This window comes from Trichosurus vulpecula, chromosome 4 (assembly GCF_011100635.1).
Source record: "Trichosurus vulpecula isolate mTriVul1 chromosome 4, mTriVul1.pri, whole genome shotgun sequence".
Taxonomy (NCBI): Eukaryota; Metazoa; Chordata; class Mammalia; order Diprotodontia; family Phalangeridae; genus Trichosurus; species Trichosurus vulpecula.
The window spans coordinates 277337692-277365664 of NC_050576.1; the positions used below are offsets into that span (position 1 = coordinate 277337692).

The following is a 27973-nucleotide window of genomic DNA, read 5'->3' on the forward strand; positions in this document are numbered from 1 at the left end:
GGGGGCCTGAAGCCAGGAAGATGTTGGTTTAGGTAGCCCCTCTGACACATACTGGCTATGTGACCTTGGACGAGTCACTGAACCACTCAGTACTCCAGGTAACTCTCTGAGACTAGAAGCTTCAGGTCAGCCTCCATGGGGAGAAAGTCTTCACACCCAAGAGTTCCCCATACCAATGGAATCACAAGTCTGGTCCCTATTCCTGGGCTGATGTGAGAACTGAGGCTTGGTGTATGTGCTCCAGACAGATCATGGAATTTCCTCTTCCAGAAGGAAGGACGGACACAACAACAACATGGGATTTAAAGCCAGAAGGGACTTCAGAGTCTATCTGGTCCCACCCTTTCATGTCATAGATGAGGAAACTGAAGCCCAGGTTGGAAAATCGGCTTGGTCTCTCCCTCAAATCTAACTCTAAAGGAACTCAGAGAGGAACTTTGATTTCATTTCAACAAATATTAATCATGCAACTGCCTGCAAGACACAGTGATTTTCTTTTGGGAGTCTGGACTATGCGTATCCTCCATTCTAACTTCCCATGAGACAAAAGTCTAAGAGTTCCCTAGTTTTAGGCCTAGACATATAATTGGATGAATGTTCCCTGATTTTTTTGATAAGACATTCAAAAACAGAGTAAAACTGGGGCCAGAATAGAGGACTGACTCCAAATTAATATGACAAAAGAAGTGCTTAATTTTTAGCTTTATTGGCAATGGAAAATAACTCAGTCTAGTTGTTTGGGTATCTTCCCTCCAGGACCTCAGTATTTCTGAATGAAGCAAGCTTAAAAAATATCCTACACCCACGGGAGAAATTAAAGCACAAGGAACCAGGCTGTATAGACTTGTTTCTCCCTGGGTAATTATAGATTATGCCTAATCCAAACGATTGGCAGAAGATGGGATTTACAGGCAAGTACAAGGGGGTACAGGTAAAGGGGGAAAGGGAAGAGTATGTCTGTTTTACAGTCACTAAAAAAGGGAATAACTTTTCTGTTAACCATACTGTAGTAGTAATTCTAATGACCCAAACTCTGGAGAGTATACCCTTTTTAGACAACCAGGCAGTGCAGGGGATAGAGGGTTGGGCCTGGAGTCAGGAAGATTCAGCCTCAGACACTTACAGCTGTGTGACTCTGGACACTTAATTTTTGTTTGTCTCAGTTTGCTCAAATGTAAAATTGGCATGATAACAGCACCTACCTGACAGAGTTTTTGTGAGGATCAAATGAGATAATATTTGAGATCATGAGATAGTAATATGAGATAATAAATATAAATTATTAAAAAGATAATAATAAATAATAGAATAAAGTACCTTGGCACATACTAGGCACTATATGATTATTTATTCTCTTCCCTCCAAATTATAACCCCATTTAAAAATCAAAATAACATTTTTAACAAAACCCTTTTCTCAATGTTAAAAAAAGGTTAACAACCACAAGAAAACAAATCTCACAGAAATCTGCTCTTAATGTTTAACCAGATCCAAATTACAGATTCTACTTGTTTCCAAGGAGAGTGGCCAACGCTTAATTGTATTCTATTCACTTCTAGTTAGTGAGGGCTATAATTTGCCCATTGTTGGATACTTTTTAAGTACTCATTAATCTCCAGCAAGAACTAACTTAACAAGCAGAGAAATCTTTTGAAGTGAAAGGTGCCACTAGCTTAAACAGAAGATTAAGCCACAATCACTCTGAAGGTCATCATTTGGTACTAAGATTGACCCCAGCCTGGTATTTCGTGAAGTATAGAACTTGGGGCAGATAGTCTTCATCTCTTCCCTTAACAAGAGATTACTTTTTCCAGCAGTAGCTCAGTGGAAACTTACCTGGGTATAGTATCAGATTTTTGAATTGGAATGAAATCTAAAGGTCATTTAATCCAATTCCCTCATTTTGAATATGAGGAAACAGACCCACAGAGACTGAATCAGCGAATAAGCAACAGGGCTGATTTGAACTCAAGTCTTTGGACCCCAAATCAAGAATTGTTTCCACTATAACAGGGACTCAATCTGAGATCTGTGAACTTAAAAATATATGTGTATATATATATATATATGCATATATATATACACATATGTATATGTGTGTATATATGTATACACACACACACACACATATATACGTATAAACTGTATTTCAATATAATTGCTTTCCATTACAATCCTATGTATTTTTTGTCCATTTAAAATATTATTATGAGAAAGGATCCATAGATTTTACCAGCCTGCCAAGGGATCTGGGGTACAAAAAAGGGCTAAGAACTTCTGGCAAGTGTATACCATGATTTAAAGAGATGTCTTGCTCAGTCTTTATATCTTATTCCACTAAAATCAACTTCTTAATACTTTAAAAAAAACACAACCCATCCAATTTGTTTAGACTCTGCATCTGTAAGACACTAACTGGGGGAAGGAAGGGAATAAGGATTTATGTGGAGAGCCTACTATGTGCTAGGCACTCTACAAATATTACCTCATTTGATCCTCACAACAACATTATAATGTAGGTGCTGCTATTTATGCCCATTTTATAGTTGAGGAAATGAGTCCAAAAGTGACCAGGGTCACGCAGCTAGCAGGTATCTGAGGCTGGATTTGAACCCTTCCTGACTCTACACTTAGTGCTCCATCAATTGGGCCACCCAGCTGCCTCATTAGAAAGTAGGTTCATCTGTAGTTTAATTTCAAGTGTCTGTCTCAATTCAAGAACCTATAGGTTAGGTTTGCATTGAAGAGTGATAATAGGGCTTATCAGAGGTTTTAATAATATATGTGCAGAGCACTAGGCCTTGGATCAGGAAGACTGGAGTTCAAATCCAGTCATAAACATTTACTAGCTTTGTGACCCTGGAAAGTCACTTAACTTCTGTTTCTTCCTCTGCAAGAATGGGGATAATAATAGTATCTAACTCCCAGGGTTGTTGTGAGTATAAAATGAGATAGTGTTTGGAAAGGTTTTTTTCAAATCTTAGAGAGTTACATAAATGCTACTAGCAGCTAGTATTATTATTACTAATAACACATCTTATGATTACAAATAATCATCATCAAAGATGACTCTCTTCTTGTCTGTTTCCGTTATTACATTATGATTATGAGATTGTATTATGATTATGCATATTGATTATGAGAAAATGGTACCCTGCCTTCATTATAAACAAACAGTATCTATGAGGGTCACAAGAATAAGAGCTGAAAGGACCTTAGAGGGCATCTAGTCCAGGTCCTTCATTTTTACAGGTGAGAAAACAGGTCCATAGAGATTAAGTCATTCCCCCAATGTCAAAACGTGATAAGTAGCAAAACTGACATTTTTCTCTGACTCAAAATCCACACAAAATGGTTTGACTGTAAAACACCAGGTATTGCAAAAATTGAAAGGAAAGCAACCAGTTGATAGGGGGAGGGTTTCTTCTGGAGCTCTCCAGAGAAACAGAGAGGGAAATGAAGCAAGATAAGATGGCTGGGGTCTGGAGGCTGGGGAGAGGAGGATGTTGTCATCTGTATCATATGGATGACATTCTTAATTCATCAAATTGCCAAAGTACTGTGGTCATGGAATTAAATTGTCTGAGTCTTTACATTCTGGAACTCTCTGGACACGTAAGACGAACTAATGATCTCTAACTCCCTTCAGCTTCTCTGCACCTGGATGCTTTACAACACCTTAAAGTCAAGGCCAAAATGGAGCTTTCCTCCAAAATTTGCTTATTCCCACTTCACCTTGGTTATCAATGGTGCTACCATGACTCAGTCTTCTGTGTTTAAAACATCAGTGTTGTCATCAATTATTTCTGTTCCCTCACCTCTCATAACCAGTCATTAAGTCCTATAGATTCCAACTCTATAATACCTCTCTATTATTCATTCTCTTCTGGATTTTCCTACTGCAACTACCACAGAATAGGCATTCATTACTCTCCACTGACGCAACTGCGATTCCCTCTTAACAGGTTTTTCTGCCTCCATTCTCTCCCTTCTCCAATTGATACCACTGCTGAATTGATCTTCCTTTAGAAGAGATGTGGCTATGCTACTTCCTTGATCAAAAACCTTTAGTAACATTCTATTGTCTACCAATTAAAATTTAAACTCTACCTAGCATTAAAATTTAAACTTTACAACCAGGAACCCCTCTACTTACATTTCCCATCTTCACTCATAGTCTATGTTCCAGCCAGAGTGGACTCTCTTCCTCTGCTACCACACTTTGGGCTCTCTTCAGCCCCACCCCACCCCCACCCCCACCATGCCCTCTCTCCACCTATTTCCCTTGCCTAGAATATCCTCTCTTTCCATATTTGCCTGTTGAAATACAATTTATCCTTTAAAGCTAAACTTGAATGGCACTTTCTTCATGAAGTCTGCCTTGATCTCCCACCACTAACCTCAAGTCTAGACTCAAAGCCAGATTTCCTTATTCTCTGCCCAGTGCTTTCTCCTACTGTACATTGCCACAAAATTCTTTCTATTCTAGCTTCTTCTAGGCTGTAAATGTGTATCCTGGTGTAAAAGTTGTGTTTTTTAAAGAGGTGATATTGCCAACAAAACAAGGAGTTGAAAAATAAAGTAACTCCCCTTTTGATGAGAACGTAAAATTTTACCAGTGCCCCAGAGTTGATCATCAACTAGGACACAATTAAGAGGTATATAGCCTATTACTGGCCATAATAGAAACCCAAATTTCTTAATGTGATTGAGTAACAGAGCATAGATTTAGACCTAGAAGGGATAGTATATTCACCTTTCAATTTTACATGGTGTGTCTGCCATCACTTTCTATTGCTGAGGCTTGCAGATTCAACTTTCAGAAGCTTAATCACCATAGACAACTAAACCTGAAATTGGTTACATTGTATCACCAATCTTTGACCATCTGCATGCTTAATTGAGATTTTTAAAATGGATGAACCATTGATTTTGAAGTCTACTCTTTAAAAAAATTTAATAACAAAACTCAAAATAATTCAACATGACTTTAATGAACAGTATACTAAATTATGATACATTAAAACAAAACTTAAACACAAAACAATAATTTGACACCTTTCTTGCTAATCTCTAATTTATTAATCAATAATGATAAATGCAATAAACTCAATCTAAGCCTCTTTTGACCCCCAGCTCAAACTAGAAATCTCCTTTACTTACTCTGTAACTTTATCTTAGAATAAAAACTTCCCAGAATTGGTAGAAAGTCCCTCAATTTCAGGCTAATTTGCTGTCAGAAGACTAAATTTCTTCTCAGTTGACAGATGTATTAAAAGTCCTCTGACTGTTACGGATATTCCTGCTCAGCCAGAGGTTCTTCAGAATTGTTGCTATTTCTTCACACTGTTCCCTCTTGGTTAATATGGGAAAGAACTTGATATTTTATGTTGCTTCTTTTTTTCTGTTAACAATATTTTATTATTTAATATTTTAGTTTTCAACATTGATTTCCACAAGATTTTGAGTTACAAATTTTTTCCCCATTTCTGCCCTCCCCCCCACTCCAAGATGGCATACATTCTGATTGCCCCATTCCCCAGTCAACCCTCCCATCTGTCACCCCACTCCCCTCAACCCATCCCCTTTCCCCTTACTTTCTTGTAGGGCAGAACAGATTTCTATGCCCCATTCCCTATATATCTTATGTCTTAGTTGCAAAACAAACTTCTTTTTTGAGCATTTGCTTTTAAAATTTTGAGTTCCAAATTCTCTCCCCTCTTTCCTTCCCACCCACCCTCCCCAAGAAGGCAAGCAATTCAACATAGGCCACACATATATCATTATGTAAAAGAATTCCACAATACTTCTGTTGTGAAAGACTAACTATATTTCCCTCTGTCCTATCCTGTCCCCCTTTATTCAATTTTCTTCCTTGACCCTGCCCCTTTTCAAAAGGGTTTGGTTTTGATTACTTCCTCCCCCTATCTTCCCTCCCTTTTATCATCCCCCCCTTTTTATCCCCTTCCCCCTACTTTCCTGTGGGGTAAGATACCCAATTGAGTGTACATGTTATTCCCTCCTCAAGTCAAATCCAATGATAGCAAGATTCACTCATTCCCCCTCACCTGCCCTCTCTTCCCTTCCAACAGAACTGCTTTTTCTTGCCACTTTTATGTGAGATAATTTACCCCATTCTATCTCTCCCTTTCTCCCTCTCTCAATATATTCCTCTCTCACCCTTTAATCTTATTTTATTTTTTTTAGATATCATCCCTTCATATTCAACTCACCCTGTGCCCTCTGTGTATGTGTGTATATATATATATGTATATATATATATACACGTGTGTGTGTGTGTGTGTGTGTGTGTGTATTCCCTTCAACTCCCCTAATACTGAGAAAGGTCTCATGAATTATACACATCATCTTTCCATGTAGAAATGTAAACAAAACAGTTCAACTTTAGTAAGTCCCTTGTGATTTCTCTTGTTTACCTTTTCATGCTTCTCTTGATTCTTGTGTTTGGAAGTCAAATTTTCTATTCAGCTCTGGTCTTTTCACTGAGAAAGCTTGAAAGTCCTCTATTTTATTGAAAATCCGTATTTTGCCTTGGAGCATGATACTCAGTTTTGCTGGGTAGGTGATTCTTGGTTTTAATCCTAGCTCCTTTGACCTCCAGAATATCATATTCCAAGTCCTTCGATCCCTTAATGTAGAAGCTGCTAGATCTTGTGTTATCCTGATTGTGCTTCCACAACACTCAAATTGTTTCTTTCTGGCTGTTTGCATTATTTTCTCCTTGACCTGGGAATTCTGGAATTTGGTGACAATATTCCTAGGAGTTTTCTTTTTGGGATCTTTTTCAAGAGGCAATTGGGTAGATTCTTTCAATTTCTATTTTACCCTCTGGTTCTAAAATGTCAGGGGAGTTTTCCTTGATAATTTCTTGAAAGATGATGTCTAGGCTCTTTTTTTGATCATGGCTTTCAGGTAGTCCAGTGATTTTTAAAATATCTCTCCTGGATCTATTCTCCAGGTCAGTGGTTTTTCCAATGAGACATTTCACATTATCTTCCATTTTTTCATTCCTTTGGTTCTGTTTTATAATATCTTGATTTCTCATCAAGTCACTAGCTTCCACTTGTTCCAATCTAATTTTTAAGGTAGTATTTTCTTCAGTGGTCTTTTGGACCTCCTTTTCCATTTGGCTAATTATGCCTTTCAAGGCATTCTTCTCCTCATTAGCTTTCTGGAGCTCTTTTGATATTTGGGTTAGTCTATTTTTTAAGGTGTTTTCTTTAGTATTTTTGGGTCTCCTTTAGCAAGTCATTGATTTGTTTTCCATCATTTTCTTGCATCACTCTCATTTCTCTTCCCAATTTTTCCTCTACTTCTCTTACTTGCTTTTCCAAATCCTTTTTTCGCTCTTCCATGGCCTGATGCCAATTCATATTTTTCTTGGAGGATTTTGATGTAGGCTCTTTATCTTTGTTGGCTTCTTCTGGCTGTTTTGATCTTTGTCACCAAAAAAAAAAGATTCTAGAGTCTGAATCCTTTTTCACTCTCTGGCCATGTTCCCAGCCAACTACTTGACCTTTGAGCTTTTTGTCAGGGTATGACTGCTTGTAGAGTAGACAGTACTTTGTCCCAAGCTTCAGGGGCTGAGCTGCTGTTTTCAGAGCTACTTCTATTCCACTGTCACTGCAAGCTCTGCCACAGCAGTGCTCCTCCCCACCCAAGAACTGCCAACCAGGATTGCGACCCAGATCCAAGCAGGGCAAACCAAGCCCTGCACTCCTGCTTTGGTCTGCCACTTGATTCCTCCCACTGTGTGAGCCAGGGACTCTAGAAGCAGCTGATGCTGGAGCTCTGGAAGCAGCCACAGGAGCTTCCTGCTGCTGCTGCTGCCACTGCCTTGCCACCTCCACCACCCCCAGGGCTGGGGCCGGACCGCTCTCTAACCCCATCTAGCAGTTTTCCCACTAACCTGCTTCGTGGTCTTTGGCGCTTGTGGGTTGAGAAGTCTGGTAACTGCCACAGCTCAATGATTCATGGCCCTAAGGCCTGCTCTGGGCTGACTCCCGGTCTGGTCTGTCCTGGTGCGGCCCAAGGTGGGCTGCGCTCCACTCCCAGCACTGTGCGATAGACCCTTCCCAGTGACCATCCAGGCTGCCTTGGGCTGGTGACCTGCTTCCCTCTGCTATTTTGTGGGTTCTGCAGCTCTAGAATTTGTTCAGAGCCATTTTTTACAGGGATTTAGGGGAGAGCTTAAGCAAGTCCCTGCTTTCCAGCTGCCATCTTGGCTCCACACCTCTCTTATGTTGTTTCTTGCAAGAAATTTTTATCTATGACTACTTTTGTTAGTCATAAGGGAGATCTTAGTTTGGCCTTTTGCAGACTTTTTTATTTTTAAAAATTCTAAACCTACAAACATCAAATAAAATGAGCATTTCCATATACATTGTGGAATAGGAAATGATTGTATATGAATCTACAAATCTCTATTATGTAGCGCTTGCTTTTCCATTTAAATATATAATAAATTCAACATGGAACTTTCAAGATGCAGGGCTTAGGTAGATAGAATTTGTTACCCTTTGCAAGCTTGCAGTCTAGTAAGAAAGCTCAAAAAGTAGGGGGAAATTTAATATATCACTAGGGTTGGGTCAGATCTGTGATTTCATTGGGATAGGGAGCTCCTAATGAGGAAACCCCATCTATGAAACTCAGACCAGCCACCCCTTTGCAAATTATAGAGCTGCCTAGGGGCATTTACAAGTCAAACAACTTGCCCAGGTTCATATGGCTTGTTTATATCAGAGACAGGATTTGAACCTAAGTCTTCATAACTCCAAAGTTGTCCCTCTATCCACACTACACACTGCTCATTCTCTTAACAAACAACAATACATGACAAATGTATTATAGATTTGAATGTGAAAGTGTTGAGTAAGGTATGAGAGGAAAGGCCATTATTGATCATGGAAGCCTTCAAGGCTTTAAATGATGGGTAGTAAAAGAGCCTGTTCTGGTCATAGGGAATCCCATGAATGAAAGCAGGGAGATAATGGAGTAAAAAGAGGGTCCAGGAGGTAGGAATCTAGAATATTTGGAAAGGAAAAATACGAAATAAGTTTGGAAAGTTATCTGGTGGCAGACTATGCAGGGTCCTAAATGTTAAGGTAAAGGATTCTGAGTTTTACTCATGAGGCCCTGGGAAACCACTAAAGATTTTTGAATAGAGTTTAGGAAATATTCTCACTAAATAACAAGTTAGAGGAGAAATGGCATCTCTCGCTTACTAGCTATATAACATCAGGAAAGTCACTTAATCTGTTTGCCTCAGTTGTGAATTGGGGATAATGATAGCATCTGTTTCCCAGGGTTGTTGAGATCAAATAAGATACTATTTGGAAAGCACTTACCACAGTTCCTGGCACATAGTAGACACTATGCAAATGCTAGCTATTTTTATTATTATTGGTGACAAAAAAAGAAAGTTAATTGGTTAGTCCTCTCCTTCAAAGCTAGACCCAAGTTATTCATTCAGCTTATTAAATATCTAACTAATTTTTGGTTAAGAATGTTTTGGTCCAGTAGAAAGGACTTTAGAAAAAGGAGGAACAATAAAATGTAACTGCTCGTCACTTAGTCTCTGTGAAGCCTACCTAGTTCTGCCAGATTTTTTTTTTGAGGTAATCAGGGTTAAGTGACTTACCCAGGGCTACACAGCTACCAAGTGTCTGAAGTCAGATTTGAACTCAGGTCCTCCTGACTCTAGGGTTGGTGCTCTATCCATTGTGCCACCTAGCTGCCCCCTGGCTCTACTAGATCTAAGGAGAAATCATTTACTCCATCAGGAAGGCAACTAACAAGGACACAGGCAGAAAGCCCAAGTACTGTGGAGATTCCATGAGACAACACTAGAGAGGACCCCTGGCTCTCACTTTCTGCTTCTCCTCAAGAGATAACCCAAGAGACCATTTAAAAACCAAATATTTTATAAATTTTAATAATATATAAAATGTTACCATTATTTCTATTAGTAATAATGAAAGCATTTTATAAACTTTACCTTAAACAACAACAAAACTAAATTTATTTTTATAGCTAATGAAACTTTTAAAATATCTTCAATCTATGGCTATCTCATAATGATTTTTTTCATATGCATATTTCTGATTTTTCCTGGATAAATTGTAAGCTTTAGGAAGGCAGGGATTTGGTCTTATGTTTCTTGTATTCCTTGGAATATATAACATAGAATTTTGTAGATATTAAATATCTAGTGAATATTGGTGGTTGATGATGATGATTGAAACCAGAAACTCAAGTCAAATATATTTGGCCTAAGAGATGACTGAGTAACTCAACTTTTGGAAAGATCACCACTATTCAGCTCCTTCCAAAAATTATCTGAGAAACTTCGCCAAGACCATTTTGGGGTTTTACAAACTGCTTTCTAGAATACTGAATCTGATGTGGTGCAGGCATCTCTAGCAGTCTTATTCAGCATGGACATTAAGGTCAGTTGACAAATCTGACATATTCCATTTGGCACTTAGTATAGAGTCAGGAATTAAGTGTTTCCTAGAAGAATTAGTCATTTTAAATTAAGTCTATGTCCTTAATAGGCAGTGGGAAGAGATATATTTGGAGTTGGAAGATCTCATTTCAAATTTGAGTTCTGCCACATATTACTTATGTGACCTTAGGTAACTCACTTGAACTGTCTGGGCCTCGGGACTCTCAATTATGAAAAGAGAGATGATTGTACTATATGACTTCCACAGTCCTTCTAGCTCTAAATCTGTGACCCTGTATGGGATCCTTTTAATTTTTGTCACAATACTTTTCTAATTCAGTCATCCTAGAAAAGAAGCAACAGGTGGCACTTTCTACCAAGTCTGATTGTCTATGGGTGTGGGGGACTGGATAAAAGATCTAATAACTTGCCTTTCCTTCCATCACTTGGCTTTCCTCGAGGCAGTTATGCTCATGAATTGATGGGAGGGGTCACTTTTAGTTCAATGGAGGAGAAATAGCTCCTTAATTAAAAATGGATTCCTTCTTTAGAAAAGGAACAGTACCTCCAATAACCTTCAGAGTTGGTAGATCTTGGAATGTTGATAAGATATTGCTTCCTTCTTAGTAATTTCTTGAGGAAGAGGTGAAAGGGTCAGAAAGGCCCTAGCAAGAAGGAACATGTCCATACACCTAATGATTTTCATAAAATCTCTCTCAGTCTCTAGCAAAAGTTTGTCTTTATTTGTGATGCCAGGAGCTCTATTGGCCAGTACCTCTAAGATCCTGTAGATTCCAGTAGAATAAATGGTAGGATCATAGATTTAGAGATGGAAGGAACCTTAAAAGTCACTGGGTCCAACACCTTCATCTTATAGATGAGGAAAGTGAGGCCTATAAAAGTTAAGTGACTTGCCCTGGGTCATACAGGTAGAAGGATTTGAACTCACATCTTCCTGACTCTAAGGCTAGCACCTTAATTGCTATTCTTTCAATCTGTCACATCAATCATTTATCAGTGTTTTTTTTTAAGTTAAACTAACACACATATGATGGACTGATTTCTGTTTACCTTTAATAAGCTGCAAAATAAAATCCAGTGAGTTTCTGTGGTAGGTTGAGAAAGATTCTGCTTTGTAACCAGAGACAATTAAGGAGACAGGGAAAAGCCAAAGGCTGCTTAGTGCCAACCAGAAGCTCTCCCCCAGAGGCAAACACTGTCAGCATGTAGAACCTTATGCAACCAAGAAGGAACAACTTGGAACCAATAAAAATGAAAGTCTGAAGAAAAACTAGACTGGTGTGTCCCTGTCATTCCAAGGGCAGAGGGTACACATGGTCTTTTGGGGGCAAGTCCCCAATGCAGAACTACGTTTTTTGTGTGGAATCCATATCCTCACCAAGAAACTTTGGGACTACAATTGGTTTTCCCAAATAGGCTACCTTCCCAGGAAGGGAATGCATGGCTAGCCAAGAGAAAAAATCATTTGGCAGTTGTAGTATGGATTGTAAATGATTAAACTGACTTTCTGGTACAAATCAGTCTTATGCGAGGTTGGGCAGCATGAGCCAATTTTTCCAAGGCCTGATTGCCCCTGGATGAGATGAACAATCAAAATTCCAGACCTGCAGAGTTGGGAGGAGAGGACTGGGGGTGATCTCTGGCGTCTCCAGTCAATGTATCTTTTATTACTGCAATTGACTTTTTAAAAATTCCTTAAAAACAAGCTCTTTTTTCCTCTGCCCTTATGGTACAGTTACTGCCTTTTGGTAATGGTGCTTGAAGGGTTATTTTAAACTCTTCTTTCCATGCATCACAGTGTACCTAAATAACTGGATGAATGAATTTATGTGGTATGCCATCCTGATGCAGACCTAATGGGAACAATGGGATGGATGAGCTCTGAGGTTGTTGCCAGCTCTAACAGCCTATGCTTCAGTGAATCTCTCTATATACTTAGCACTCTATTCCCTCTGGCAGAGCATTCGATACTTAATGCATCCATAAGACAAAGCACAGGACAACTCTGTAAATCAAGGGATTTGTCATCATCACTTTGGGTGACATTATTGAGAATGAAACCCTACCACCCAAAGTTTTAGTCTGCTAAAACCTCCTAATGAAGCTTTAACACCATAACATGGAAAATTAATGGAAGTCTTTGGTTGCAAAAAAAGGCTAAATTGGTGCTGAAATTCTCTTATGTACGTTAGGTTGCCATAAGGGTTGTAAAATTCCTTATTTTTAATCATGAATTCAATTTCAAAGAATATTTATATTCAAGATTTACTATCTTCTGGTATCCCACAGGTCCATAGAGGGCTATATTTAAAAAAAATCTTCCATTTATTCAGCAATGTTTAATCCAAAATGCTAGATTTTTATGTACTGTTATTTTTAAAAAGCTAACCCTTTTAGGTAAAGGACCATTGCTAAAAATCAATTAATCATGCACAGAACATAGGTAATTTATTAGTACATTGAAACCTGCCTTTAGCCCATTAGATTCAGCATAAAAGGTTACTAAGAATCTGAAGAAATCAAAACAACACAGGAAAACAAGCTTCCAAGATTCAGTTTCAGAAGCTCATCATTTGGATCTGCAGGCTTTGTATTTGCATTACTAACCTGAGAAACAAAGAAAGACTATCTCCTGGAGAAAAGGAAATGTAGGCCTTTTGCTTCATGATCTAAATCTGGTCATCCTCCAATTTTTATGAAAATCTTCCCTGACTCTAGGAAAAAAAAAACCATACCAACCAAAGCTATTTTAAAGCTAATTCCTCTTGTAGTGCAGACAGTCTGCCAAAATGGAAGTGGAGAGATTAGATAATCTCTCATTTGGACAGTATTTCTTCTTTTCAATCACAGCCCAAAATATATCTGTGTATCCTGGAATTCTATTAGTGGAGGCCATTCACTGGCCTCTTTCCTAAAGTCTGGGACATCTTGAGTATATACTGCCAGTGAAGATTCAAAAGCTTAATACCTGGACACCACATAGAAGAACGAACCAAATTACTGTTTTCCTTCCAACTCATTAACGTAGGCTTAAATATAGGACCAATTAAAATCTCTGAAATGTAATATCTTTGCCCCCCCCTTTTCTGGCAAAAAAGTTAATTTAAATGCACTAATGTGTTTTCAAAACTACTAAATTCAATAGAAAAGCAAAACCTATCTCAAACTAAAAAGAAAATATGCAAAGAATTTCTCTTGATCTAGAAAATTTTTTTTAAAAAAATTCATATTCCTTAGCTATGGATTGGTGACAGACTTAGGGAAAATATCAAAAGACATGAGGTAAGCCCTAGACATAGAAGAACGTGACTTGTTCAATGATTGATAATTCACATGACCCAAAATGGGGCCTTTCCTACTTCCTCAGCATCTAAACCTACCACTCTATCCTCCCATCAAAATCTTAGCCTTCTCTCCCTGCTCTAACATGAAAACACTATCTTTTTGGAACGTGCTGGGAAGAGGGACAGACAGTTCTATCACCACACTAGACAATGACAAAAGCTCCAATGAAGACTTTATTAAAAAAAAAAAAAGTCCCAGCCTTATTGCACTTACTATATGGCCTTGGGGAAGTCACTTGACTTCACTGGGTCTCAGTTTTCCTGCCTTCAAAATGGGGATTCAATAGTACCATTCTTGGCTACATCTCAGTCTAATCTTTTTCTTAATAAGTACTTATTAACTATCCATTAACTATCTATTATTAACTATTAACTATTATTAACTATCCATTATTATGTGCCAGCTATTGTGATTGAGGCTAGGGATGCAAAGACAGAATCAAAACATTTCTCGTTGTCTTGGGGCCAAAATTCCAGTGGGAGAGATCATGCATATGAAAGCAGAACCTTGGTCCTCTGACCCCAAATGCTGCATCCTTCCCACTGTACCACTCTGTGTCTCTGGCTTGACTTTGTGTTGTTGCTGTTATTTTGATGAAGAAAATAGTAATAGAGCCATGAGGCACTTACAATATTCTGGTAGATGCAATTTAATTAAATATATTTTAAAACAAAAGAAATCTCTTCAGTCTTTGCATAGTAGCAGCCATATCAACTTTCATGGCTAGACTGGTAAAATGGTGAACCTCTTCCTTTGTGAAAGGAAATAAGTGTGTGTGTATATGCGTATGTCCAATGGGTGTACATACACATACATGCATGCATGTATGAACACACATGTATATATAATATTATATGCATGTGCATATATGTGTATACCTTCATGTGTATATATACACACATATATACACATATGTACATGCATGTATTTACAAACAAAACATATATGGGGGAGGGGAGAAATTTATTCAAGTCAGATGATTTCTACAGCTACGCTTACTAATTATACAATTCGCTTTTTACCACATGTGGGAAATCCTTGAATTATGAACATCCCTCATAATAATAATAATAACAATATCTCTTCCAAGCCATGCCACAGAACTCAGGCAGAATGTTACAGAGGAAACAGTACTCGTAAAATCAGAAGACTTGGTGGGAATGCCCAGATTTTCCTCGACTTAAGATGCGTGACTTTAAGTAAATCACTACCCACCTCTTGGGCTTCAGTTTCTTCATCTGTAAAATGAAGTGGTCAAACTAAAGACCTCTGAAAGTGTTAGACATTAGCTTTCCAAGCCTAGTATCCCACCAAGGCCCTGCTTAAAACAAGCCAGTCTTAGGAGCAGCTAAGTTCAATATGCAACAAGGATTCAAAACCAATTTGCTAAGGTAGCATGAAAAGAATATGCTTTTGAAAGGATAAAAGTTACTCTCCTCTACCTTCAGTCAGCAGGTCTATTAATCTAAGAGAGCAATTCCCTAGACAGTAAAAGCCCAGCAACCAATCAAGTGACTTGTCTGGGAAGCAGTGAAATTCAGATATGGTCTCAGCCATTCCTTTCACCTCCAGGCTAAGTCTTTTATACTTGGAGCCTCTAACAACACTGTCAAAACAAACAACTCTGAAGGACTTAAGAACTTTGATCAATACAATGACCAACCATAATGCCAGAGCACAGATGACTGCCATCCACCTCCAGACCGAGAGGTGACGGACACAACGTGCAGAATGAGACATATTTTTGGAAATGGCCTATGTGGGAATTTCTTTTATTTTCCTATGTATATGGGTTACAAGGATTTTGTTTTTCTTTTCTTTTTTCCCGTGAGGGGCGAGAGCAATATTGCTAACTAGATTTTTTTTTTTAAAGCTGGGGGTGAGGTAGTGAATGATGATCTAAGCAGTAAGTAGGAAGAGGAAAAGATTTAGGCTTTTATACATTCCAGCTCTCAACTGTTCCAAAAGCCAACCAATGATGGCCAAACTCCAATCACATGCAGTTATTTCATTTGTAAAACAGGGATAATATATTGCTTACACCACTAATCTTCAAAGGATAATATCAAGAAAAAGCTTTACAAATCTTAAAGAACTATATAAATGCAAATAATTAATATATGTCCACGTATAGCTAGATGGTAGCACAGTGGATAAAGCGCTGGACCTGGAGTCAGGAAGACTCATCCTCCTGAGTTCATATCTGGCCTCAGACATTTCCTAGCTGTGTAACCCTGAGCAAGTCACTTAACCTTATTTGCTTCAGTTTCCTCATTTATAAGATAAGCTGGAGAAGGAAATGGCAAACCATTCCAATATCTCTGCAAGAAAATCCTAAATGGTGTCATTATGAGGACATGACTGAAACCATTGAAGAAAACAACAACAAAACCTCTAATAGATTGCCAAGTCTAGTCAGGAAGACCTGAGTTCAAATCCAGTTTCAGACACTTACTAGCTGTGTGACCCTGGGCAAATCGCTTAACCTCTCCTTGTCTCACTTTCCTCAACTGTAAAATAATAGCATCTACCTCCTAGGGTTGTTGAAGACCAAATGAAATAATATTTATAAAGCGCTTAGAACAGTGCCTGTCACATGGTAGGTGCTTAATAGATATTATTGCTAGCTATCATTAGTATTTTTAGTAGCATTATATAAAATTGCATTATCGCTATTATTACTACAAATAGTTGTAGAGATATGAGAGGCAGTATGGTTTCCTAAACAGCACATCAGGAGTTAGACTTAGGCCCTAATTACAAGTGTCCCCAGGGCCCCTTCATGATCCTTTAACTCTTCTCAAAAGACACCAAATCCCAAAATAACCAGAATCTTTTAAAGAAGGCTTAACAGACAACCTGAAGAGTTGTTTCCCTTTCTTAGAAGGATTTAAACAATGAGTTTTGCATATTATGTTATGCCTGGAAGTTAGATTTTCCTTCCAATAAGATAAATCCAACCTAGTTTCTCAGAGACTTGTAACAGTAGCTACCATGCCTTGGGCCATGGTATAGTCAGGTGTCACAAATCAGTAGGAGTTGGGCCTCAAGAGGAATTATGTAGGCTGCTAGAACATGCAATTACTCAAAGAAACAGTGAGTAGTTTGGGGTATCTTTCTGTCCCTCTGGGGTCCTCCCCACTGTACCGTTTGAGCACCCAGTGACAACCTAATGAAGCCAAGGGGGTATGAAGAAGTTAGTAAAAGCAGAGCAAGTAACAACTTGTCGTCTGGTTAGGGCCCCATGCTATTTCACAGGATGTGTTACTTAACACCTAGCAGAGTGGCCAAAGTGAAGCCTATGTACCCTGCCAAACAGGTCTATCTATCTGCACAAATCAGATTCAGCTATTTCCCATGGTTATCAGGTCACCAGGGGAAGTTACCAAAGGCAGCTGATTCCCCCTTCTTTCTTCCCTCATCTCTAATAGTGTGAGAATCACAGATTGCCCTACAGCACATCCAAGCTAGCAGCTACCCACTGCAACAGCGTATTTTAGGAAAGTTATTCCTGTCATTCATTCATCATAGATTCATTCACTCAGTGAATGAATGAATGAATGAATAGGTATTAGGGGTTTACTATAGGCAAAGCACTGTGTATGTAGTACCGGCATACAAATAGAAAAGCAACACAACCCCTTCTCTCCGGGTGCTCATATCTTAATGGGAGGAGACTACTAATAGAGATTTCAACTGAAAATTATTTGGAGAGATCCCAAGGTCTTTAGGGTGCAATGGTATTATAGGCATGACTCTCAAGCCAGCATCCTCTTAGTTCAGGTTAAAAGTTTGGATGAAATGAGGCTCTTGTGAGTCATTGAACAAAGGAGATTTACTTTGCCCTAATGTAGCCAGGGTAGAATGGCATTTGGCTGCTAGTCTCCGTTTAGAAATATGTCTGGTCAGTATGTCAGCAGGGGCCTGACTGAGGCAGAGCTGGTGGTCTGAGCGGCACTGCTACTACTTGCTATCTTTGGTTTAACGTCCTGGACTGTTTCAACTGTATTCTGAGGGGAGGCAGTGGTCAAAGTAGTAGCAATGGCTTGACTTGTCTGGCACATGCCACCTCCTGTCTCTCCCTTGGGGTGCCTTGCTGCTTCAGAATCTGGGAAGCCAGGAAATAGTTTATTCTGGTATGTACAAAGCACTGCAGGGATACAAAGAATAGAACTCAGTTGGTATTCATGGCAGTTCCATTGTTCTGCAGTGCTGATAAAGCCAAGTGGTTCGAATCAATCAGATTTTGGCAAAGACCAACTTCATTCTATAGCCATAGGATATAACCCCCTGATGTGAACCAGCTGACAAACAAGTGTATTGATCAAAATCAATCATTTTTTCGGGGAGGGGGGAACAACAATTCAAATCACAGGTCCTTATAGTAGGTCCAAAAATCTATCATTTTTTCTTCATGGGCTAAAGAACTCTTTCTGCCAAGTGGCCCTCAAAAAACCTCCCTCTTCCCTCCCTTTATGTGTGTATGCATATACATAGTCTCTATATGTACACAGCACATACATACACACATACCTGTGCTGGGCTCTATAGAAGAAATGCAGACGTAGTACTGGCCTTTAGAAAGGCTGACACACTTAAGGCTTCCAGTTTTCCTTCTGTATACCCCAGATGAGGGAAACTATTACTATAGTGACTCAAATTTACCTTCTGCTGATATGTCAGGGTCACCATGATGGACAGAACCTATTGTTTTCCAATAAGCTGGCTATGGTCAGGGGAATATAGAGGCAAGTTCTTAGTATCACCAGGAAATTGTTTGATACATACCACTGCCATTTTAAAAAGCCACAAAAAATTTGAAAGAGGGGAAGGAGAGCAGGAGATACTTGAAGGCAGTTTTATTTTTTCATCTGAAGGCAATGCTTGGAATTTGCCCATATGATTCTCCATTTGCCTCCAAGAAGATGGATAGAAAGCAACGAACTTAAAGGAGAGGCTGCCTGAAACATTTGACTAAAATTGCAACGTATTTGGTGCTATTGTTGAATAGCTGCTGTTTTTGCCCCAGGATTGCCTTCACAATATCTTCATAGGAGGGAGGAAAATGGAAAGGGCCCTTTTAGTTTTACAATTTTATATTTTGGCTTTTGAATCAAAAATATCATAAATAGTGACTATTAGACCTTCACTACCCCCCAACCTGCCAAAAAAGGGGGGGTGGGAAGGATTCTCCTTCATCCGGATAAAAGCCCTCAGCCAATGTAGGGGAGGAAGGGATAAGGGTGAGGGGAGAGAGGACCTCCCATGAAGCTGGTCAAGCCTCTGAAGCAAGGAGCCAGTCCACACCAGCTTTCAGATTAAACCCACAATATATCTCCAAGTTACAAAAGGAACCAGATTACCAAATTGGCACATTCGATGAAATCATTGAGAGCCCTGGGGATCATTTTTCAAAGTCTGAATATCAGTGGAAAAGAAACTTGGACTCCACAGCCCTGTACCCTTCAGGAAAGGAGAGGTCCTCCCAGTTTTAAACAGAAGGTGTGTGTCTTTCTTGGGAGGCATTGCTCCAGCAGGGGTCACTGCTTCACAGTCATATCAAGGCAGCTTAAGCAAGAGTAGTACGAAGTTCAAGTCATATAGATGGAGATATGACCGTCTCAGTTTACCTGTGTTTTCGAGGATCCTTTAATTGCACTTTGAGCAATGAGTAGGACTGCAGAGAGTGGCAAGCTTGAGAGATGGAGAGCTGAAAGAAGGCATAGCATGGTGCAGTGGCAGAAATTAGAGAAGTAATGGTGGTTGAGAGCTGGTACATTTCGCTAGAACCCTAGAATTTTAGCAGTCATCTAGAGGTCATCTAGTCCAGAGATAAGTAGTTTGGGTGATGGTGAGGGAATCACTGCTTCTCCTCTCCCAATGTCCTCCACCCCCTGCAAAGAAGCTAAAGGTATTCGTTCCTTCCCCCCTAGCAAGCATTTATCTCCACCAGCTAAAAAGTATTAAATGAGTATTTATGTATAAATAAAGATGCAATCATAGGGGTTTTAGAAGAGTCTTGAGAAAGGATCATAAATATACTGTTATTTTTGTATATTTACATTTTTTTTAAAAAGTTATAAATAGGAGTAAAGGAGATAGGGAAACTGGACCTATGCTTTTAATGGTATAGACAGCTCCAAAGTGAAGAAACTGTTTCTTTTGTTTCTATGGATCTACACCTTCTCTGCATTGCTGCTGCAATACTCCCAGATTATAATGTAGTCATCATTAACATGACATCACTGGCCTAGATTGTTGGGGTTTTGTTGTTGTTGATGAGTCATTTCAGTCATATCCAACTCTTAATGACAACCTTGGGAGTTTTCTTGGCAAAGATCTTGGAGTGGTTTGCCATTTCCTTTTTCAGTTCATTTTATAGATGATCAAATTGGGGCAAACAAAGGTAAGTGACTTGCCCGAGGTCATGCAAATAGTAAGTATCAGGAGCCAGATTTGAAGATGAGTCTCCCTGACCCCAGGCCTGATATTCTATCCACTGCTCCGCCTAGCTGCCCCAGTACAGTCTTTACTAAGTCAGCTTGGGTGAGTACTGTATAGCACTTGAGAATCAGAAAGGTATATTGGACAGAGAGCTAGTCTCAAGGCTGGGACCTGGGTTCCAGACCATCCTAACACGTATAGTTGTCACCAACTCCCCCACTCTTCATTCCTCTCCAGTCTCCACTCCTGACTCTCAAGACCTTCCCTACCATACTACAACAGCCTTTGCACTCTGGAAGTTCACTCTCTCCCTGTGGCCTCTTCATCCTAGAATTTTATCCCACTGCTAGGGCCCCTTCCTCTCATTGGCTGGTTCCTACCAGAACCACCATTTAAAAAAAAAGTATCTTCATTCTCCTCTGAGTTCTCTGGACTTTCTGTTTTTTCTGCCTTCCCTCCAATTCACTTTCTTTATGCGGTTTTTTTGCCTTATCAGAATATAAGCCCCTTGAGGGCAGAGGTTATCTTTTTGCTTGTACTTATACTGCTTTGCACAGTAATTGGCACATAGCAAGCACTTCATTAATGATTGTGCAATGGACCTGACCCATCTTGTGCTGGGTTCTGCTTGTCGGACATGCGAGAGAATCAGTCTTGTGCTTTTGAGGTTTCCTTCTGTTTACTCCAGATGGAGGGAAGCTCTGCCTCTTGTTGCTTGGGTTTACCTTTGGCTGACTGGTCAGGGTCATCAAGATAAGCAGGACCAGCAGCTTCCCATTGAATTGATTAAAGGTCAGGGGATCAGAGGAAAGTTCATAGTATCCTAAATTTAGAGCTAGAGGGGACTTAGGAAGACTTCGAGTCCAATCCCTTCATTTTACAGATGAAGAAACTAAGTTAAGAGAAGACGAGTGGCTTGTCTAAGGTGCCACAGGCAGTAAAATGGCAGAACCAGGATCTGAAGCCAGGCTCTCTGATGCTAAAACCATATTGTCCACTGTACCAGACTACCTCCCAAATAGAATATAGGCAGGGGTGAATCTACAGATTTACATACTTTACATAAGAAATGTTCCTTAAAATTTGCATGCCCATTGAATTTTGATGAAAGAATTAGGAGAGCTCACTAGTTAAGACAATACTAGAGAGATGTCTTTGGTAAAATGAAGAATAGTCATCATAACTGAACTTGAAAGTTGAGATTTCAGTGTTGTGGGGTCTCTTAATGTGATATATTAGGGGCAGCTGGGTGGTGCAGTGAGTAGAGCACTGGTCCTGGAGTCAGGAGGACCTGAGTTCAAATCCAGCCTCAGACACTGGACACTCTTACTAGCTGTATGACCTTGGGCAGGTCACTTAACCCCAACTGCCCTGCCTTCCCCTCTCCAAAAAAAAGTGATATATTATTTAAAATGAAAGCTTTTTCCATTCTACCTCCATGATAAACTCATAGAATTGTAGGATTTTACAGCCAGAAAGGTACCTTAGAGATCATCCAGTCCAAATGTCTCATTCTGACCAATGAAACAACTGATGTCCCCAAGAAAACACAACTGGTTATTGGCAAAGCCTGAATCTCTTGACTTCCAGCCCAGTGGTCTCAAAATTAAACTTTTCAGCTAATGCCTCATGTCCATGCAAGGGATTTCCATCTTTCCGGTTATCAGCCAAATCTCCTTGATCCTGAAGCTCTTCTCTCTTGGCTCTTCAACTCTTAAAAGTGTTCAGTTTCCCCAGACCCTTCTCTTGTATGGATTAATCATGTATTCAACTCTACACTCATAAAACAGTCAAAGTCTAGGAAAAAACCCACATAACATCAACTTGCATATGTCCCCCAAGCAAAACTGATCTAAAAGGGTCCTTTTTGCACACCCCATATTGTGATTAAACTTTACTCTATCTTCCAATCAGTCTGAAAGCCCCTCTAAGGCTAAGGCAGGAGGAAGGACACACCCCATAGGACATAGCACATGGTAGGCAATTGATATTTGTTGATTGAATTAAAGACACTAACAAGATGAAACTAATTTTAAAAACTAACTGGGGCCAGTGGAGAAAAAACAACTTATCAGTCATTAGTACATACAGATAACAGTCAATTTGTCTTTTCCAGGCACACCTCTATCTTCCCACTATCTTTTTCCGTTCACATATTTAGGAGGCACAAGTTATTTAACAACAACAAAAACTACTGAAACATGTCAAGTTGTATTTTTGATCTCATTTTTCCAGAGAAAATGACAGAACAAAATACCAGTGTCTTAGTGATCTAAGGAACATACAGCCACTGGATGATAACAATAGACTAGAATGATAATACTTACAACCCATATGATTATCAACCTTCTGGACACATGAGGGTCAATATTCCAGTGAGTGAAGGGAAGGAAAGTGATGTAAAAAATTTCTTCACCCAAAGCAGCTGAAAACTTGAATAGATAGTAGTAGAAATAATTCTTCACAATATACTGCTGTATGTACTTCTGGGTATAAGACTGGAAAACAAAATTTGAAAAGGCTTTGTGAGTCCACGGGGGGAAATCATTTCATAACATGCTTTCAATGACATTGTCTAAAGTAAAGAGTCCTGAGTTACCAAGACCCTGTCTTCTCTGAAGATACTAAAGATGCAGTGGTGGAGCTTTGTTATTACACTATCATGATTATTACTCACCACCACCATTATTATTTAATATCTATTAATATCATTTAATATCTATTTAAAATTGACCATTCAGCTACATAGATGATGTCCTCATTTATGGGATTAAATAAATTGATAAAATAAGAAATACCATGATTACATTAAAACTGAAGAGTATTTAAGATACTAGTATCATCTGAGAAAGGAGGAACCATGTAGGGCTCAATGTAAATGTAATAGATTTAAAGTCTCATGTCACGTTGTGTTGTGTTGTAACAGGCTAGGAATCATATTGCATTGTGATACTCGGAAAGTCACATTCTTTCTTGTGTCCATACATTTGACCTCAAAAAGAGACCGGTAAGTCCCTCAGAGTTCTTATAAGAGAGGCTGATTGCAAATGCATATGTGAAGTACTAAAAAGCAACAACACTCACAAAACCACTTTGTTATTTCCCTTATGGTTTCCTTCCTTCTTATCCTAACATGTGATACATAAAATAGTGAAGGGTTTCAGAAGATTAAAAAAAAAACCTGAGCCTATATAAAATGAATGAGAAATACTCCTCAAATATATAAGGAATGAGATAAGAAAGGCAAATGGTTTGGTTACCCTGTTGGATAATAAAACTCCAAAGACAGAGTTTTAATGCTCTCAAAAAACAAGAAACAAAAAAACAGACATTACAAAGGGAAAGAAAATGAAGCCAAAGTTAACACAAGAAGGATGTTGTGGAAGATTAAGTTATATGTCTTTATGTTTTTATGCCCTAATGGCTTTACATAATAGAATTCTTGTTAATATCATTGGCTACATGCTATTTATTCATTTATAGAAATATATGTATATAAATATGTGTGTACATATATGTTTGTGTGTATACACACACACACACACACAGGTATGATAAGATATCCAAAAATGAGAAAAGGAGTAAGAGTACCCATATTTGCAAATGTAAATTTGGAATTATTTACCTTAAATTTTTATTTCCATACCAGGAAAATCATCACTAATCAATGAACCCCGGTATGTATTTATTTATTAAATTCCTTCTATGTGCCAGGAACTATGCTAGGCACCAGAGATACAAAAACCAAACATTTCATGCCCTAAAAGCTTATATTATGAGAATGAAAATAACATGTACAAATATAGTTACAGATAAAATAAATATACGGCTGTGGGGGGGAGTGCTGCCAATAGGAGTAAAGGAAAATGGCATCAAGAAAGTCCTCATGCAGAATATTGCACTTGAGTTAAGCTTTGAAGAATGTTAGGAGATTCTAGGAGGCAGAGGTGAGGCAGCATGGGGACAGGAAATGGAGCATCAGTTGTTGCTCATCCTTCCATCTTAAAGAGGACCAATCATATCCTGAAGGTTATGGAATATAGGAAGTATGAAGGGGAATAACTGAAATAACTGCTAGAAAGATGGATTAAGGTCAAGCTGGGAAAGACTTTCAATACAAAAGGAGGCATTACATATTACCCTAGAAGTAACTGGGAACCACTGGAGTTTATGGGAAGGGAAAGTGACATAGACAGATTTACATTGTAGGAATATTGCTTTGGCAGGTATGTGGAGAATGGACAGGAGAAGAGAGATATTTGGGGCAAAGAGACCACCTAAGAGGCTCTTGCAATAATCTAGGCAAGAGGTGATAAAAACCTGATATAAGGTAGTGACTATATGATTGGAGAAAAGAAGAAGGATGTGAAGAACATCATGGAGGCAGAAATGACAAGATACGGTAGTGGCTTAAATACTCACACTCATTGAGAGGGAAGAGTTGACAATGATGCCCAAGACTGTGAACCTGGATGACTAGAAGGATGGTAGTACCCTCAACAGAATCAGGGAAGTTCAGAAAAAAGCTGGGTTTTGGTGGAAAGATAATCATCTCCATTTTGAAATGTCTATGGGATATCCAGTTTAAGATGCCCAATAGGTAATTGGTTATATGTGATTAGGACTAGAACATATAGATTTGGAATTGTACTCATAGAGATGATAATTAAATCCATGGGAGCTGATGATGTCACCAAATGAGAAAGTGTAAATGGAGAAAAGAAGGGGGCCCAGGACACATCCTTGGGGCATATCTACCATTATTATAAAATGTGCAAATATCTGGGGGCTAAACTGGGTAACTAGGTCCTGGATGACACTAAGCAAGGTGGAATAGAGTTATGTTGTCACCCTAATCTAATCTTTATAGCAGAGTAATAGTATCAGCTTGATAGAGAGGAAGTGGTGCACTATGTACTATTAACCAGATTTCAACAGGGTTTTACAGCTGTCCTGTAAGGCCTGGTTGCCAATATCTGGGAAAATACTCCCTCAATCAGTATTCCCTAACTTAAACTATATTGAGGATCAGTAAAAATTACAAAGATATTTACTGCAACCTACTAAGACTAAACTGGTAGTGAAAACATAGTTTACTTTTATTTTTCTTTGATTTCTTTTGTCACCAAGATAAAATTGTGACTTCCCATTAGAATTATATTTAAAGATACAGAAATGTTATGAAAAAATGTATAATGATAGAAATTGAAAATATTCAGCATAATTATAGTCCTCTTATTTGTTTCCTGTGCTTGATATTAAAAATGTGAATAAAAGATTTAAAAAAGGATCAGATACCTAGCTTTACTTTTAATATCATCAAAAGCATTTCTGCAACTGATAAACATAATAACTCCATTGGCATTTAATTTTGAAAGATTTGTTTATCGTATGATTTGAGTATGGTATATTGTTTGATTCTGAGTGTTCTATCTTTAAATGCTAGGAAACATCCCTGGCTTCATTCTTTGGTTGGACAAGATACTTAAAATTGCAATAACTCACCAAGATCTTGACAAATACTCCACAGCTCTAGGTTTAACAAACCCAATTGTTAAATAAATTGACCTTATGCCTAGGAGCAAAACCAAAAAAAACTCTTCTTATTTTCAGACAAAAATTGGGTTCTGCTTTGTTTTTATTATCTAGTATAGGGAAATTTGAAGTACTTAATTCACACAGACTTTTACTAATTAAATCAAGCAAAGTCAAGTGTTTGCTGATATATGTGGAAGAAAGGACATCAACATCCAATTAAATAAGCTTCATAAAAGAAATTTAACCTATGCAAATCGATTAGCATAACTAAAGAGTCCAAAAGAGCTTAAAAAGCACATTAAGTCTGTAGACACTCCACTGACTCGTGAAAGGGAGAGAGACGGTAGCCAAAGGCAACATTGGTTCAGAACATAAACTCATTTCTAAAATTTAGGGAGAATAGTGGAAGATTTAGAGGCACTATCCCCACCATAAAACAGTGAGAAGCAGTAAAGGGTAAAAACCAGTTTGAAGAACTTTTGGCAAGAGTCCTAAGTAAAATACCCCAGGGGCATTTAGGAAAGAGTCTGGAGGGGCAACAAAGAAAGGAGGGCAAAGCCTGCAAAGATTTTTGTAACAAACCATGTTCCTCATCAGGGGCAATGGAGCCACCACAGTTGGCCTCAAACATCACATCCCCAAATGGGCTCATGGAGGAAAATAGATCTATCTGTGAAGAGAAAAAGGATGGGAAAAGCAGCTGACTGTGTGGCTGAAAGCCACACAAATGTTCAGATATTTATGAGGAGAATGATTCATAGGTGTCTAAAGGAGGAGGAGATAAAAGAGACTTAGAAAAATTTCAGACTTATTCGTACTGAAAAAAAGCAAATGACCTATGGGTCAATTTTCCCACATATATAACATTTTTATGAGAATAACCTTTGAGTTCAACCTAGATGGAACCATCAGTAAGATGCAAGAAGGCTTTTTGCAAGGATATTCTACCATGGACCACAGTCTTACCATCACACAAATTACTGAAAGGTGTAAAGAATATAAGAGTTCACTAAGCTTGTTGACTGACTTTTATTTTCCTTCTAAGCTTTTTGGTGTGGTCAAGCAAATTGCTGCCTAAAGGCTCTTCTCTAACCAGGTATCTTCCATGCATACTTCAAAATTATACAAAATTTCCTAAAAGATATAACATTGGATGACCTCCGATCCTTAATATCAGGCAATGTGTAAAATGGGGAGATGGCTAAAGGTGTTTGTCCTTGTTATGGAGGAGTTCTAACAGAGAACAAGTTGATAAGGGGTTCCTGGTAGATGGTAATATCCTCCAGATGTTTCCATTTGCAGATGACATTTTGCTGGTTGTCTCAAACAATGGAACACTGAAAAGCCTCCTGAAAGAGATCTATAACTACTCAAAATAATTTGACCTATTCATTAATATAGGAAAAACTGAGTGGATGAAGAAGTCCTTTTCTCCAGAGTCTGATATGCAGTTAGATGGATAACCTACAGAGGTCATTCATCAGGAGATAACTTGGAAAGGCACTTTCTAGAGTTCTATGAGTTAGACCCAGATTTAAACAGAAGGAGAACAGGGTGGATTGCCTCTAGAAAGCTGTGAACTTCTTTTAATGACCACAAATGTCTTCCAAAGTGAAAGGTCCAATTTAACATAATCCACTAGTAGTGTTGTATGGTCATAAGTCATCTAAAGAGTTATAGAAGTCTTCAAGGTATTAAAAACAGATTATCACCCAGAGATCCATGAAGAGGCACATGCTAGGGTTGAGCAGGCCATAACTCATTAAAAAGGCATTACAAAAGAAAAACAGAATTAAAGATGACCTCAAATAAATGTATGAAAAAAAATGAGAGACAGAGACCAAACCATGGAGGGACTAGTCACATGGCTAGAGGGAGGAGTAAAGAATGGCTATCCTTGGCTATCGCACTGGTATCTTTTTGATGTCAAGACAAAAAGTGATGCGACCCTTCTCACCCCCTACTCTATCACATTGGGTGAACCCTCATTGGTGAACCTACGGGAAGGCAAGGATGAGGGTTGCCCAAGTTGGGCAGGCACAAATAGGCATCCTGGCAGAGAGATTATGACTACTGATGAGATCACAGATCCATTTGACCAAACCAAAACAATGACTCTTGCATTTTTCCCATCAATTTTGAAGTTTATATTTCATT

At 38.7% G+C, this 27973-nt stretch overlaps 1 protein-coding gene across 3 annotated transcripts in view; it reads right to left on the reverse strand.

Annotated features, from left to right (window-relative positions):
- SGPP2 (sphingosine-1-phosphate phosphatase 2) overlaps positions 1 to 27973 on the reverse strand; it is a 132561-nt gene that overhangs the window by 62413 nt on the left and 42175 nt on the right. The window contains exon 2 of one of the 3 annotated variants that reach the window (XM_036757054.1): positions 22606 to 22749. In XM_036757054.1, coding sequence (XP_036612949.1) covers positions 22606 to 22749 — 144 coding nt within the window. Of the gene's footprint in view, positions 1 to 22605; positions 22777 to 27973 lie in introns of all 3 variants that reach the window. The other 2 variants (XM_036757053.1, XM_036757052.1) reach the window with 2 other exon arrangements.